This window comes from Onychomys torridus, chromosome 4, assembly GCF_903995425.1.
Source record: "Onychomys torridus chromosome 4, mOncTor1.1, whole genome shotgun sequence".
Taxonomy (NCBI): domain Eukaryota; kingdom Metazoa; phylum Chordata; class Mammalia; order Rodentia; family Cricetidae; genus Onychomys; species Onychomys torridus.
Window position 1 is genome coordinate 39,679,320 of NC_050446.1, and position 15,114 is coordinate 39,694,433.

Here is a 15,114-nt window from a genome sequence, read left to right on the forward strand (position 1 = left end):
TACCTTTCCTGTCTGTGGTCCAGAGCTTTGGTATTTAAGAGACCGCGCAAACTTCAAGTTTACTTGCTTCTATGACCCATCTGGCTTGCAAAATGTAAACACAACCATTGCTTTCTCCAAAGCTCACAAGTCATCAACCACTTATTTCAAAATAAAGTTCAAGAGAATAATCACAAAATACAATTGGTTTGTGCTAGGTCCAAAGGAAACTCCAATTCTCCAAACTCCAAAAGGCTGTCCAAATATCCAGAAAGGAGCTTGACCTGGGCTATGGAGGATTTCTGGCACATTCCTGGAGGATAAAGGCCAGCATTCCTCAGCAACTTGTGAAACTGGTCCCCATCTGCCAAAAGGAGTCATTTCCCATATCTCTGGCAGAAGGAACGTCAAGGTAGCCTCAGGTTCCCTCAGTGCCTACTCACAAGTGTTTGTTATATATCTCAAAATCCATGCTAACATCCTAGCCCTTCTCACCTCCTCCTGTTCCCTGAACCGCTTCTGTTGATGGGCCTCCCTCCCCCCAGCTACTCATTCTCCTTATAACTCAGGGGTTCTCACCCCTCCTCCTCCTGCTATTCTCACGACCTTTCTCTACCCTCTATCTCTGCTCTTCTCCCTCTCTTGCAGATGGTCCAGTCTGCAGCTCTGGACTCTGGTTGATTTCTATCTCAAAGAAACAAAACAAAACAAAACCCTCTCCCTTTAACCGTACCATGGAGCATTCATGACAGCGGTTACTTTACTGTGCTCCCTCACACTCATCTGGTGCTGAAACCCTCACGGACAATTTGGGTCCTCAGTGAGGACAGCTTAAGATATGGGATTTTATGGGTGTAAGAACAAAATTTGGACCATATGCCTTTTTAGAAGGTTTTTTGAATTATCATATTTGTGATTATGATTTATCAATTGAATTAAAAGAGAGAGAGAGAGAGAGAGAGCGATAAATCTTAGAACTATTTGCCCAGTTAAATACACTTATTTATGGAAATTAGCTTTGATTTTAAAGAAAATGAAAATCTGGGAAACGATAGAAAAGTTTATATATTTTTTCTAATTTTAATTTTGAGATAGTATCTTCCTGTGTAGGGAGACCAGGCTAGCCAAGCACTTTCTTCTCAAGGTCCTGGAGTTAGTGGAATTACAGGTGTGCCAGACAATAGATTCTTTTTACCTCTTAATATTAACATTCAAAATCTGTCTTTTTGAATTATAACATAGCCTTATAGATTTTCTTTCATTGGTAAATATAACCAGAAAGTGCCTTAGTATTCTTTATATCAATAGCTTATAAAACATGTCTGATTTGTCATATTGTGTGGCAGCTGCACCCTGAAAATGAAAAAATACAGCCATCAACTGGTTGATGCCTAAATGCTTATGCAATTTTGTTACAAATTAAATAGAACAGAATGATTATTTTGTTGTTATAAATCAATTTTTCATCTCATACTTTAAGGTTCAACACAAATTTTTTTCTGCACCAATAATTCCTCCTGCATTTAACTCTTTCAGAACTATTTTGTTATGGGGCAAGACAAGGCAGAGGTCTTACATTCTTGCTGAGGCCATTTCAAATTTAACTGGAATTTGAACTCCTTGATGGAGACCCCATGGGAAACCACCCAACTGTATTCTAGGAACCCAAGATCAAGATGTCCTAGCTAACTTAGCCTTTGTTAAACTGCCTGTTTCTACCAAGTCCTTTCTGTAGCTGCCAGTGAGATGCCAGGATGTGGTTTCTGCCTTTAAAAATCTCTATATTCTGGACAGTAGGGGCCACACCTTGGTCTCCCAAATACTTGGGTGTGGTCCCAGCTGGCTTGAATAAAGACTTTCAATTGGACATACACTTGAGTCTGAGTGTGCCATCTTTGATGAGCTTCCATAACAATCTCTCTCTTATCCCTAGCCCTGAAACAAAATTCTACTTCAAACATCTTATGAATATCTGTACAAATTTATCCTATCAATGACAACGTCTAAGTAGTGAATGGATTACATGAGGCTCTTTATTATCGTTGCCAAGATACACTACTGAATGTAAAATGACTTATCTGTGGATACTGGAATAAAAGCTTCATTGACAAGTCAGATTCAAGATGATGATATTTCTGAGTCCTGTAAAGCCTTTGTTAAACAGCAAAAGTCTTTGAGGGAAAAAATCTTTAAAATAGATTCTATTTAAATAATGTATATGTAAGACACATTCACAGGAAGGTAGGGCGTCAGTAGCTATCTGCCTCGTAATGTAGTCTGCTGCTGTAAGTGGGACTTCTCACATGAGAACGTCATGGAAAGTCAAGTGGCCAGTGTCGAGTGAGACTGGACACCACTTGTGCCAATACTGCTTACATAAAACTATAGACTTCCTCTATCAACTTGACTTAGTTGTTTGATGCAAGGAAACTTTGCATAAGGAAAATGAGACTAGGTCAAGAGCTAGATTTGTCAGCACAGGAATAGCTACAAATAAGCTCATCGGAACAGCTCCCTAATCAAACTTCACTGTGTCTTGCTAAGTGTCGCTTCTCTTTTCCCATAAATTCCAAAGTATTATGTCATGAATTTTGCACAGTTGTATAGTTTTTTAATTTTACGGTTTGGATATATATTGTATTTTCAAAGGGCTTATATGTTGATTAGTCTCAGGCAGGTTAATGGAGTCATGGAGACATGACTGGATCACAAGGATTTTGACCTAGTCACTGCATTAACCCATGGGTAGATTTGGAATTTGAAGACACTACTGGGAAGCAATGGGGACCTTCATAGTGGGGGCCACGTTTGAGAAAGTACACCACTGAGAGTGTATCTGTGGGGGATGTATCTTACTCTAGACACCTTTCTGTTATCTCTGAGTTTCCTGGGTGCCATGAGACAAGTGGTACCCACCAGGCTTTCCTACCACCGTGTCTTTCCTCACCACAGAAGACAGCATCTGAAACCGTGAGCCAAAGTAAAACGTGCCTCCTTTGAAATCGCTCCTCTAGCATATTTACCACAGTCTGGAAAAATCAGAACAGTTCCCTTCCGTGAAGGCCCAGACTCCAAAGCCCTGTAAACATTGTACTTCATAGTGCCCTTTCTGAGACATCCCTCGGTTCAGTCTCCTTTCCTATATTATTTTTAACACTTTACAGAATTATTATTTTGCTTTGGGATTATAATATAATTACAACATTTTGCCTTCCTGCTCTTCCCTCCAAACCTTCCCATATACTCCTTCTTACTTTCTTTCAAATCCATGGCCTTGGTTTGCATTATTTGTTATTACATACATACATATTATATATACATATATATGTATATATATTCCTAAATACATAAGTACAATCTTGTATATATGTTTTCAAGACTTTAAAAAATGAATTAGGTGATTGATATTTGGGTTGGGCATTTCAGCAAAGGAGGGTATAGTAATATGTGTCTGTACAATGCATACTATTTACTTTCATGTTATGTCAAGGGTCTATTTGCTGAATTAGAATGGAGCCTTTTGAGAATAAATAAAGTACTTGGAAAGAATTACAGGGAGTTAAAGTTAAGACCCATTTTTCTTTGTTTTTAAAGCACAAAGTAGGCTGGTTTTAGATTTTTTTTTTTTGTTAGTATAGCATAAAGTTATAGAAAAAGAATAGTTTCATTCAACGACCTGCTTTCAATCAGGATGACATTAGGTAGGAGGGAGAGACCAGAACACCATGATGAATGGTAATTGAATGTGATCTCATTGACAGGACATGTGTAAGCACCAGAATTTGGATTCCCAGAACTCACATGAAAAGCTGGGCAGTTGTGGCTGCCATCTGTAATTCCAGCACTCAGGAGGCAGAGAAAGGAGGTATCCAGACAAACCTGAATAGCTATGGTAGCTAACTAACAAGTTCTGAGTTTAGTTGAGAAACTTTGAATGAATAAGTAAGTTAGAAAATAAACAAGATTGACAGCTAGTGTCAATTTTGGACCTCTATACATGTTCATATACATACATAAGCATAACCCTCACATATGTGTCTTGAAACATTACATATGTGCACATACACATATCATATAAACACTAAAAAAGTAAGTGAAGGACACAGATAACAAATTGTAACAGAAAATGAAGCAGTACTAAATGTCATGGAAGTGGAAGGCAGACATTGCTTTGTGTGTTCTGCAATAGGAAGGCCATTGCCAACAAATTTTATATGTTTTAGGTCATCTTATTTGTGTTCCTTAGTCTAGCATTATTGAGTATCCTTGGCAGCCTGTTAAAATGTAGACTCTGCAAATTCCAGACCTACTCTCTTATAATTGCAGTTTTACAACTTACCCAGTGATCAGAGTGCACGTTAAAGCTTGAGAAGTTCTGCTGTGGGATCAAGCATTTGTAATTTCCCCAACTATATATATGTCTAGGCACACAATGTAAATATTTAAGAACACTTGTGTAACTGGTTAAGCCTATATGTAGCTTAATTGGTCATTAATGCTAAAAAAAAAAAAAAATGAGGTCAAAGCAAAGGCCACTCAAGGTATATTATTTGTATTTGTTTTGATTATATTTTAGATTTAATGTTTGTATTTGTATTTGTATTGGACAACAATATAGGAATTCACAGGTCTGCATTTATCAATGCAGACCTGTCAACCAGGGCAGATTCAACTCTCAGAAGAGTTCTAGGACTCTCTCTGCCGAGTAGAGTCTGATTTAGACTGACCTTTTCAGTTCTGTTTTCTGTATGTTTTACTTTGTAGAACAATTGGAAAAGAAGCTGCTGGGGATCAAGTGCAATGATAGCATCACATATTGGACTTTAAAATCAGCTAAGAAGCCATGCTATAAAACATTGGTGAAGATATTAGAAATGACTGAAAAATTAGTCAAGAAGAACTACTAATTGTGGTAATGCTTCGAAACATGGTCAGAAGTGTCTGCAGACACTGGAAGCAGGTCAAAAGAGACTTAGTACTACTTTTATCAGTGGAAAAATATGACTTAGAAATTTAATACTACTTTCATCAGTGGAAAAATATGTGAAATACACTAATGTAAGAAAAATAATAAATATAATCACTATCATTTGGTTAAACTCAAATGTGTTCTAGATGTAAATACTTAAAAGTTTTTATTTCCAGTTCTAGGACACAATGAAATAATTTTTTTTTGTTTTAGTAATCTTTGTATGTCTTATAAGCACTATTGGTATTCTTGACTAAACAACAAAGGAACACTACAATCTTGATTTTAGTCCCAAAGACTGGTGCAAACCTAGGAGTGTATGTGAAGCAAGAGAATAACAGTAAAACAGATGAAGTCAAATGATAGTTAAGCATTACCTCGCTGCACACACATTCTCCGTTTTGTACAGCATGTACAAACAGACTATAAATTCTGCATGGAGAAGAATTTGTATTTGGACTAGACATGGATAAATGTTTTCCTGTTTTTATTCATTAAAGACACAATGTAACAATTATGGATATAGCATTTATGTTGCATTATGCTTTATGGTAATGTAGAGATGATTTAAAGTATGCAGGAGAATTATGGGTAAGTTACATGGAAATGATGTTATTTTGTGTAAAAAGCTGAGCAAACATGGGTTTTGGTATCTAAGTGATATAATGGAACCAATCCTTTTTGGATACCAAGATATGACTGTAAAAGAGCAATGTTGCTGGTAGGTACGAAAACCTTGATTCTAGGAATGTTAAAGGACTTTGTCCAGACAATAAACATAGTTAAGATTCACCTAGTCTAACCAATTCTACACACTATTGAGTTAATAAAAGCACTGTTGTCTCCATCATTTACTTACTCTCTCTTCCAAGAAGAGCAACAATGACCACCACTACCAGCATAGACAAAAATCAATAGAATTAAGCACAGATAACAAGTGAATTCCATTAGCTCCTTTCTCATGGCTATGATCCAATACCTGAGAAGAAGCGGCATGAAGAACTGGAGCTTTTTTGTGGCTTAGAGTCTGAGGGTTCGGTCTATCATGGAAAGGAAGGCCTGGCTGTGAGAATGGCTCTCAGCTGTGACAGCAGGCATGTGAAGCTGCTTGCTCACATCTGGGTAGACCAGTAAGCAGAGGCAGGTCAGGAAGTATGCTTGGCTATACACTGCATAGCCTACCCACAGTGACTCACTTCTTCTAGCCAAGCTTCACCTTGCAAAGGGGATACAATCTCTGAAACATCATCACCTGCTGGGGACCAGGTGTTCAGCTTAAAAGTGTATTGTGGCGGGGAGCATGCAACATCCAGACCATTCTATAAGCAAATAATTTATGCCATATGGACAAAATTCATAGACATATTTAGCATAGAAGAGTATGCAAGTATTTTGGACACAATACACACACACACACACACACACACACACACACACACACACACACACACATACTAATTAGGAAATTCCAAGGTGTGTGAAAGATTGAATGGAAATGTGATGTAATAAGAACATGGACAGTTATGAAAAAGATGGAAAGAACTTACTATCCTGGCAGCTCTGCATTGATAACTTTCTCCCCAAATTAAGCTGCCTTTTTAAATTGCACTTGATGTATTCTTATTGTGGCTCTTTGTGTGCTTTATTCATAAAAGCCCAGTAAATTCTGTGACTGTAAAAGAGGTGACAGTTATGGGATGGTGCCCCAGCCCTTTGATCTCAGAGCCAGCAGGTGCCATTTACATAGGAGTTTAGTTTTTGTCTGTGGGTCTGTCTAGGGAAACCTAAATTCTGGTTCTTGTGTCCACACTACAGACAGGGAAGACCAGTGTGTCAGAGAGGAGAAAGTTGTATAATCAGGTTTCAGGTAGCATGCTTTTCATAAGTCTTATAGGAAATGCATTAATTACCCATTTTGCCTCTTTAATAAATCCTGTTGTGCCTTTGAGATACTTGCCTTCTAGTATACTTGAAGTCAACACTGCATAAAACAAATTTCCAAACACACTCAGGGCAGCTATCTATCAGAGTACTCATCTAAAATTTTCCTTTGAGGCAGAATCTCACTATGTTGTAGCCCCGCCTGGTATGGAACTCGCTATGTAGATCAACCCCAGGCTTAGCACTCAGAGACTTGCTTGTCTCTTCTACATGTTTTTGACCAATATAACTTTAAAGAACTAATACAGGCCTGAATAAAGTGTTAACTTTTTCCCCAAAATTAAAATTATTCCTCATATTGTATTTGTCTAGATCAAAGGCAGGAGCAAGTCCCTCATCTTTAGCTTATGAGGTTTTAAAAACATTAACATTTTTGAAAAGTTGACTTAATAATTTTTTTAAAAAATGTCACAGCTCAGCACTAATTCAGGAACAACTAAATGATATGCAAGGATTAAAAGAAGGAAGTTGTCAGTTAAGAAGTGAAATGTAAATTATTTTGAGGGCAAAGGGAGTTTTAAAGGCAACCAGTGCAAATGATATAGAAATGGATAAGCAAATATGTGCTTGATGTCAAAAGTGTTGTAAATTTAGTGTTCCTCGGTATTCTCTATTTAACGTAATGTACATAAATAAATTCCTCTTTTGCTTCAACGACTCATTTACCTGTTAAGTTGCTCTTGAAGTAGGTCTAACCTTTGCTCCACTTCCCCATAGGTGAGGTCGCTTTCCGTCTCAGAGATCCCCCAGGCAGCTCTCTGAAGTCCCGAGGGACTGCATTCTTCAGGTTGAGCCCGGGCAGGCTCTCTTTCCCAGCTGCGTGTATCAGTGATATCTGTGAGACAGAAGACAGATGTCAGCTGCTTTGGAAGCCCATTTGCCTTGGCAATGCAAAGACACCCTGCAAGGCAGACCAGGAGGATCTGTTAAGTTGAAAGCTCCCCTTTGCCTTACACCCCTTCACTCCATTCCAAAGCCGGCCCTTCTCAGAAAGCCCACCAAGCTGTGGCTCCTCCCCAGGAGCTGCTCAAGATTGCTTCTACAGGGTATTTAAGCTCTGGTCTCTGGTCCCTACCCCTGCCATGTGATTCCACCCCCACCCTCCCTACCCACCCCCACCCCATCACTTCTTGGGGGCAGGGGCTGGAGAGTCATCTGAGGACACTTTGCTTATTAAACCTGGACTTTTAATACAACTTCATCAGGCTTATTGCGTCGGCAGAGAAACCTACTACTGGAGATTCAAAAATACCTATTAGTATCTCCAGGCATAAACCAAAACAGAGAGAACCACAGGATTTCAAGGACATTACAACCACCATCTCCAAATTGTAGCAGAATCTTAGCCTTAAGCTGCCTATCTTACCTCCCCTATCTCTTTTCATAGGATTCAAATTCTGTAACAAATTTTTTTTTTCAGGTTATGATATTTTCCATCTTTTTGTTGGTGCTGAGAAGACATGATGGACAAATTCAAAGTGATCCAACAGCCATGATTTTTATATTATTAAATTTGGGAGAAAATAGCAAGTTTGGTTTGCAATGCTTTAACCAAATGTAAGATTGTTAGCACCACTACCCATGAGGTAATTTGCACATATACGGTTCTGCTTGAGCCCAAGAAGGTCAAGGGGGAAGTTTGGCTCTTTAGGGTGTTTTCCTGAAACCAACAGAGCCCATGCTGAGCCAAGGAGCCACAGTCTCTAGATGATAAGTCTTAAAGGTCCTTTGCTGCTGTTTCATGCCTTCAACTTAAAGGTATGTTTGTACTATATTTAATATAATCACATTGCTTTCTAGAATTTTCTTCTTGTGAATCTTTTACTATTATTATTTTTCATGTTAATATACTTTAGAACAAACTTCTTATGTGCTCAACTCTACTTTTCTGGTGTGCAGCGTGTTAAATTCCAGATTCTGCTAAGCATCAGAAACTGAAGACAAAGACTGTGACCCTGAAGAATTCAATTGAGAATGATCGTGATCATGTTTCACAGAATGAGTCACTTTATGAACCTCTTTTAGTATTGTTCTCCTAAAATCTCCCAGTGTATACTACCTTCTTCCTCATTTTTATCAAGAGTTGTAATGCTCCGAACCCACTTTCTTCTACAAAATGTCTGAAGGGTAAGAACATAAAACCAGTGAAGAAATGGAACTAGATGTGGAAGATTATTTTAGCAATAAAGAAAAGGGAATTTCTTCTTTCATGGGAGAGCTAGTGGGAGGGAAGATGTACCTCAAGTGGGTCTTTGTTTTCCCAGGGAAGTAGCTCTGGGTTGTCGAATGCAGTTTGGGATAAGAAAGTCTTAACAAGTAGCTAAGATTAAACAGCAGGGAAAGTTATTACATAAAGATAAGGAATTTACATCCTCAGCTACTTAAAAAAAAGTATCTAAATTGGGCAGGATTAGCTCTGATTCTAGAAATAGGGAACAGAACTGTGAGACTTCCTTTCCTATGGCTTCTCTGAAAGCACACTGGGGGGGGGGTGCATTGTACTCCCCCTTTCTAAGCACATGACAAAAAAAAGAAAGCAAACTATTGTTTTTCCTTGGGTTTTCTCTCCCTCTCGTTTATCTGTGAGTGCACAAAAAGTCTCTAATGATGTGCTTTTTATTTCTATCTCAGTAGGGGAGGCTATAAGGAAGAAATTAACATAACCAAAGACAGCATGAGAAAAACACGGCCAGGTTCCTTGTTTTGTGGAAATGGCTAACAGACCTCAGAGACTTCCCTGTGATATCCAGAGAAGGTTCCTGATTATGGCATCTTTAGCCTGCAGGATCTACAGTGTCAGTGTATGGCTTTTTTTTTTTTTTCAAGTTCTGCTGGACAGAAAGAAAGGTGAATACAAAAGTAAAACTGCAGATTTCACTGAGAAGTGTGATTTGTTTGTTGTCCACAGGACGTTAAAACCAACTTAAAATACAAAACCACAGCACAGTGTCTTTGTAAACTAGATTTTCTACTCTGTGCTGGTGATGCTAAATCAGCATGTAGAACATGTGCAAGGAGCTTGGAGATGCCAGGGACTGTGCCCTCTTGTTTCTCCACAGCCAGTTCTCATAGGAACATTTCTTCAGACAGACTGAGAACGGGTGATAGCATGGAAGGCTATGTGAGCTTTGTGCCAAGTAACCTCATTGAATTTCTGCCTTTGCTTAACAGCTCCCTCATTTTACAATCATGTAACACATTGATTTTTAAATTATGCTGGTGAATCACATGCAGTAAATTATGAAGGATAGTATTTTTCTTTGATGCTTGAAAAAAGGACTATCTAAGTAGAAATGAATAAAATGTGTACTATGAGACTGAGGCTTCCTTGATTATGATTTAGTTTTTAATCGAAATTTAGAGATATGTGATTAATTTGTTTTAATGGCAGAATGAAAAAATAAAAGAGTTCAAAGGGAGAAACCTTGGTTAGTTTTCTTAATCAAATGAGCATCCTTGTAGACACTTTCTAAAAATAGCTCAGATGGTATCTGCACTGGTTGCCTTGGAAAATGTTGCCATAGTTGCAAGACACATTTCTGCAAATGGATGAACAGAGGGTAAACCATTTTCAGGGTTCACAGTTTCACTAGAGTCTATACTTGACCTCAGCATTAGGAAGGCCAGAGTCAATTTTATTTTTTTTCTCTTTAAAGTTTTGCTTAACTAAACCCTTCTTTGGGATGACAAGTCTCAGAATACAAGGGAATGAAATTGCCTATTGATAATTCAACGTAACTGTCAGAATGCAGCACTTGGATCTGCAGTCATTATACCTACATTTATTTATTGAAGTTCATTATAATATATAGCATTGCACTTTGAAGGTTTCTGTGGAATGATCTTTGCAGGGAATCAAGTTTTTAAATTCTTCACTGGTTAATTATATTAATTGGTCATGTTAAATGCATGTCACCTTGACTGAAGCTTTGTGTCATCAATTTCATTTGTCAATAGACATGCCTATTTAGCTATGCATTATCAAGATAATTATTCATGACTTGAATATGGATTGCATTATGAATTTTTGAATACATGGATATTTGGAGATGTTAAAATCATCTGAAGATATACTTTGTTGGGCACAGAAAAGAGTTAATTAAAAGTTGGAAGAAGAAAAATTATGAAATGAAAGGCATTTGAATTCACTGTCAAGGAGAATCAGTATAAAGTCAAAATCTCAAAAATAACATTAATGACTTGTCACTTGAGAGCCTAATATTCGAGAAGAAAACATGTTTTTCCAAAAATCATCTTACAATTATTTTGCACATAGTAGTTATTGTTCAGTTAGTTCTTTAGAACTTTGACTTCCAGGATACAACCTGTTTTCTATTTTTAGCACTACCCAGAATCCATTTTCATAAATAACTAAAATGGGACATTTGATAATCACATCTAATATTCTATTCTTCCCCCGTGATGAATGAGATACTATTTCCATGCACTTCATCAAGATTTTAGGTTGTCTAGAGGACATTTGCATATATTCTTAGCTTATTGGCATGTGAAATCATGATAAAAGGTGATATGACATGATAGGGAAAGGAACTCTGGGAAATTAGAAAGCCTAACCATCTTGCACTCAACAACACTTTGTTGTTGGGCATTCCTGTAGAATGATGATGATGATAACTAGTGTCTACCTTCTCAGTGAAATACTTTTCTTTCCTCCCAGCAGAGCATCCTGGTTTTCTTCATTTTTGTTATAATCTTTTAATGTTTCATGATATTATCTTTTAAAATTTGTGTTTGTTTTTATTATATATATATATGTGTGTGTGTGTGTGTGTGTGTGTGTGTGTGTGTGTGTGTGTGTGTGTGCTGCTTGTCTGCATCTGTAGCACATGCATGTAGAAGCCAGAAAAGGACATTGTATCTTCAGGAACTGGAGTTACAGGCATTTATGTATCACTAGATGGATGTGGGAACTAGGAACCAAGCCCACGTTCCCTACAAGAACAGCAAATGCTCTTAATCACTCAGCCATCTCTCCAGTCCTGTATGATGCCTTTTTAATCTTCACATTTAAATTAAATAAATAGTTGGACAATAAAACCTAGTAGAAAATATTAAATAGAGTTTAGGATTAGATTCTAGAAAATTATATGCAGATTATATTGTTTAATAATAATAATCAGTTGGTTAGATAAGATTATTTCTATCTTAAAGATGAATAAATTGGGTCCTGGGCTTGGTCAAATCATTTACCTAAAGTCATATAGGATGGCATCCAAGAAGTACTTTATAATCCAAGTAGTCTGACCCACATCTCCAAGTTGATTTAAATAGCAAGATCTCGCTAGATATATAGATCTGGTACATTGGTTGTTCTTCTTGTAGCATTTTAAAAGTGTTGTTTTCTATCTTTTATCATAAAATCTGAAAAATTAAGCATGCTGCTCAGCTCTTGTGTATTTTCTACAACCAATCTTATGTATTTTGCTATTCCTTTCAGGGGAGATGTGAAACAAGAATGTTATCAAGACTATGTTTTATGTCAATGTATTCCTCTTCCTTCTAATCCACAGTACAACACAATTCTGTTTGGTTTACATTGTGTTGTAATTGGATGGAGCTTCCATATTATAAGGTTATTAAGGCTGAAGTTAAGAATTGATACAGATGGTAAATATTAAAAACTGACTTGTTGGGTTGGGGATTTAGCTCAGTGGTAGAGCGCTTGCCTAGCAAGCACAAGGCCCTAGGTTCGATCCTCAGCTCAAAAAAAAGAAAGAAAGAAAGAAAGAAAGAAAAACTGACTTGTTAGCTTTCAGCAAATAGCTTCTGATTCTTTCTTCCTGTAATAACAAGCTGCCAACAGCAATGTGCTTAGTCTTACACTAAGTTTGATTGGCCATAACAACCTCCCAAAATAAAATTTATTGGGGAACACTATTGTAGGATTATGCAAACTCTTTATGGACATTCTTTAATTTTAAGATATTTTAAACATTTCATGAATTGAATGGGTTAGTGTTAATCCCAAAATTCTCCAGAAAAACCAATGCCACCATTTTGGCTGAATTTACCCAAGCTTTTATTAAAAAAATATTAGATAGTGTCGAGGACGGAACTTGGCCAGGACCATCACCTGACCATTGACTTTCCAGGTAAGTGGCCTCGAGACACGTGTTGGAGGAGCTTATATGGGCAAAACCCATAGACCACCGTTCTTTTACAGGATGCTTTATTGTTACTTTCCAAGAACTACAGTTCCCAGAATCCCAGGAAGTTACCTGGTCTTTGGGCCAGATGGGGCATACAGGTTAATTTCGGGTCTAACATCAGAAGAACCTGGGCTTGTGCAGTTCTCAGTTTCTGAAAAGAAATTGTTTCTCATCTAGCAATGAGGCGAGACCATGGATGTTCAGTTACCTTTGCAAGACTGACTTCTTTTATCTGTGTGAATTCTTCCTGAGGGGGGCATTGTTTCTTCACCGTGGAGTCTGGTTGCTTTCACCTTTCTTGGTGTAGAATCTATTGTTCCCGAGAAGAGTGGCTTTTGTTCATCATCGATGGAGGAGATGAATGATGATGATCTGCTTTTCCTCTCTTCAAACTGCTTCTTGGAAATCTGATAACGTCTTATTGTGTCAGTAGAGTCGTCAGGATCATTTGTGCTGTTTTCTTTGCTAAAATCTATCAAAGAGAGGTTATTTTCACAGTAAGTAACCAAATGTGGGATTTTGTGCATATACTAAATGGCTGTAAGTAAACTACCTTTTGCTTATGCAAATATGTAGTTATGTGTAGACTTCTAAATTCAAGGGTTATTAGCTTATCTTCATGAAGTAAATTACTCATTTCAAAATGTAAAGAAAACGAACAAGAGCAAATTGATATGGAAAAGAAATGATGTGAAAATTAAAAATTACACACAGTCAAGTCTTATTTAGTCTTAGAATCAGGCATATTATCTCTTGAGGAAAATGGAGAGACGAGGGAAAATGTGTCCTAATTCTAAAATATCACCACTATACAGCTTGTTATTTTTTTTAACCTTTATGCCGTATCGTCTGTGACAATCATTCACACATTGTAAAGGTCAAAGCTGGAAGCCACTTCAGTAAAGTCAGGCAGACCGAGTTTCAACCTTAGCTCAGGAAATGGCCTTGACATTCCAGGGAGTTTGGCTGTGTAGCACATTGCAAAGAACGTAAAGCTTAAATACAGTAGTTGAGGTAAGTTTCTTTACCTAATTACACCAAGGCCACTGATGCATATTGACGGCTTCATAGAGAAATGTCAGGATAATTTGAGCCCCGAAGGTTGTGTTAGAATATATTTCAGCAAGAAAAACTCAGAAACAAATCTCAGAACTTGTTTCTATTAGTGTCCTGGGGAGAGAGTGCAATTCTCCATCTGGTTCCTGCTAATAACCAACCAACAAAACTCCAAGAGGTATATCATTTTCTAGAGAAATTTTGAAGACAGTGTCCCCATCCACTCTGTGCCTGATGTGCTCATTTTGTTATTTATAGAAGGCCAGATGAACAGATTTAAGGTCACTCCAGAGAAACTTCCAATTGCTTTTCAAAATTCCCATATGGCAATGAAATGAAACAAAGATACTCCCCCTGCCTTTTTAAAAACAACAACTTATAATTTAAAAAATATTAAAAGCCAGAAAGCAGCTCAAGGTAAAAATGGGCAATGTTGAAAAATAAGCTTCCTCTGAAAGTATGTGGTCTGTCAGTTTAAGACTAGCAAATGCAAAAACCCTAATGTATTTCTTGAAGATATCACACTTGTTCAGCGAGTCTACCATCGCTGTGAACATTGCAGACCCTCCAGCAGTATAGTGGTGACTACTGCTCTGAGATTTACACGTTGCTACTCGACCGCCCATCCAACTGTGATTGTTCAGATCAGCACATGGAAAAGTCCTTTTTAAACTTCCAGGTTTCATCCTTCCCATCTTCCTCTCTGTTTTCTTTAGCTTGTCTCATGCAGAGCCTTCTGGAAATACCATCAGCATTCTCCCCTTTATGAGCATATCATTTCTATCCTTAGGAAACAACAGGTACCAACTATTTTAGTAAGTTTGAGAAAGGAAGAAAAGCTTAACTTTTCTCAGTTTTTCACTGTTCTAAATTTTCACAGCCTGGATTTCCAATCCCAACTCATCCTTTTTGTATTTGTAGTCTGGACAGACTGGTATTTGTATCAACTCAAGCTTCCCATATTAATATTGACATTCTTTGCAACTATACCATGGAGTT

The 15,114-nt window shown here is 37.5% G+C and overlaps 1 protein-coding gene across 5 annotated transcripts in view; it reads right to left on the reverse strand.

Moving 5' to 3' along the window:
• The window catches only part of Kcnh7 (potassium voltage-gated channel subfamily H member 7), a 458,805-nt gene that overhangs the window by 11,703 nt on the left and 431,988 nt on the right, over window positions 1-15,114 (reverse strand). For all 5 annotated transcript variants that reach the window (XM_036185753.1, XM_036185750.1, XM_036185751.1 and 2 more), the window contains 2 exons: window positions 13,268-13,531; window positions 7,556-7,724 (listed from right to left, as the gene is read on the reverse strand). In XM_036185753.1, coding sequence (XP_036041646.1) covers window positions 7,556-7,724; window positions 13,268-13,531 — 433 coding nt within the window. The remainder of the gene's footprint in view (window positions 1-7,555; window positions 7,725-13,267; window positions 13,532-15,114) is intronic.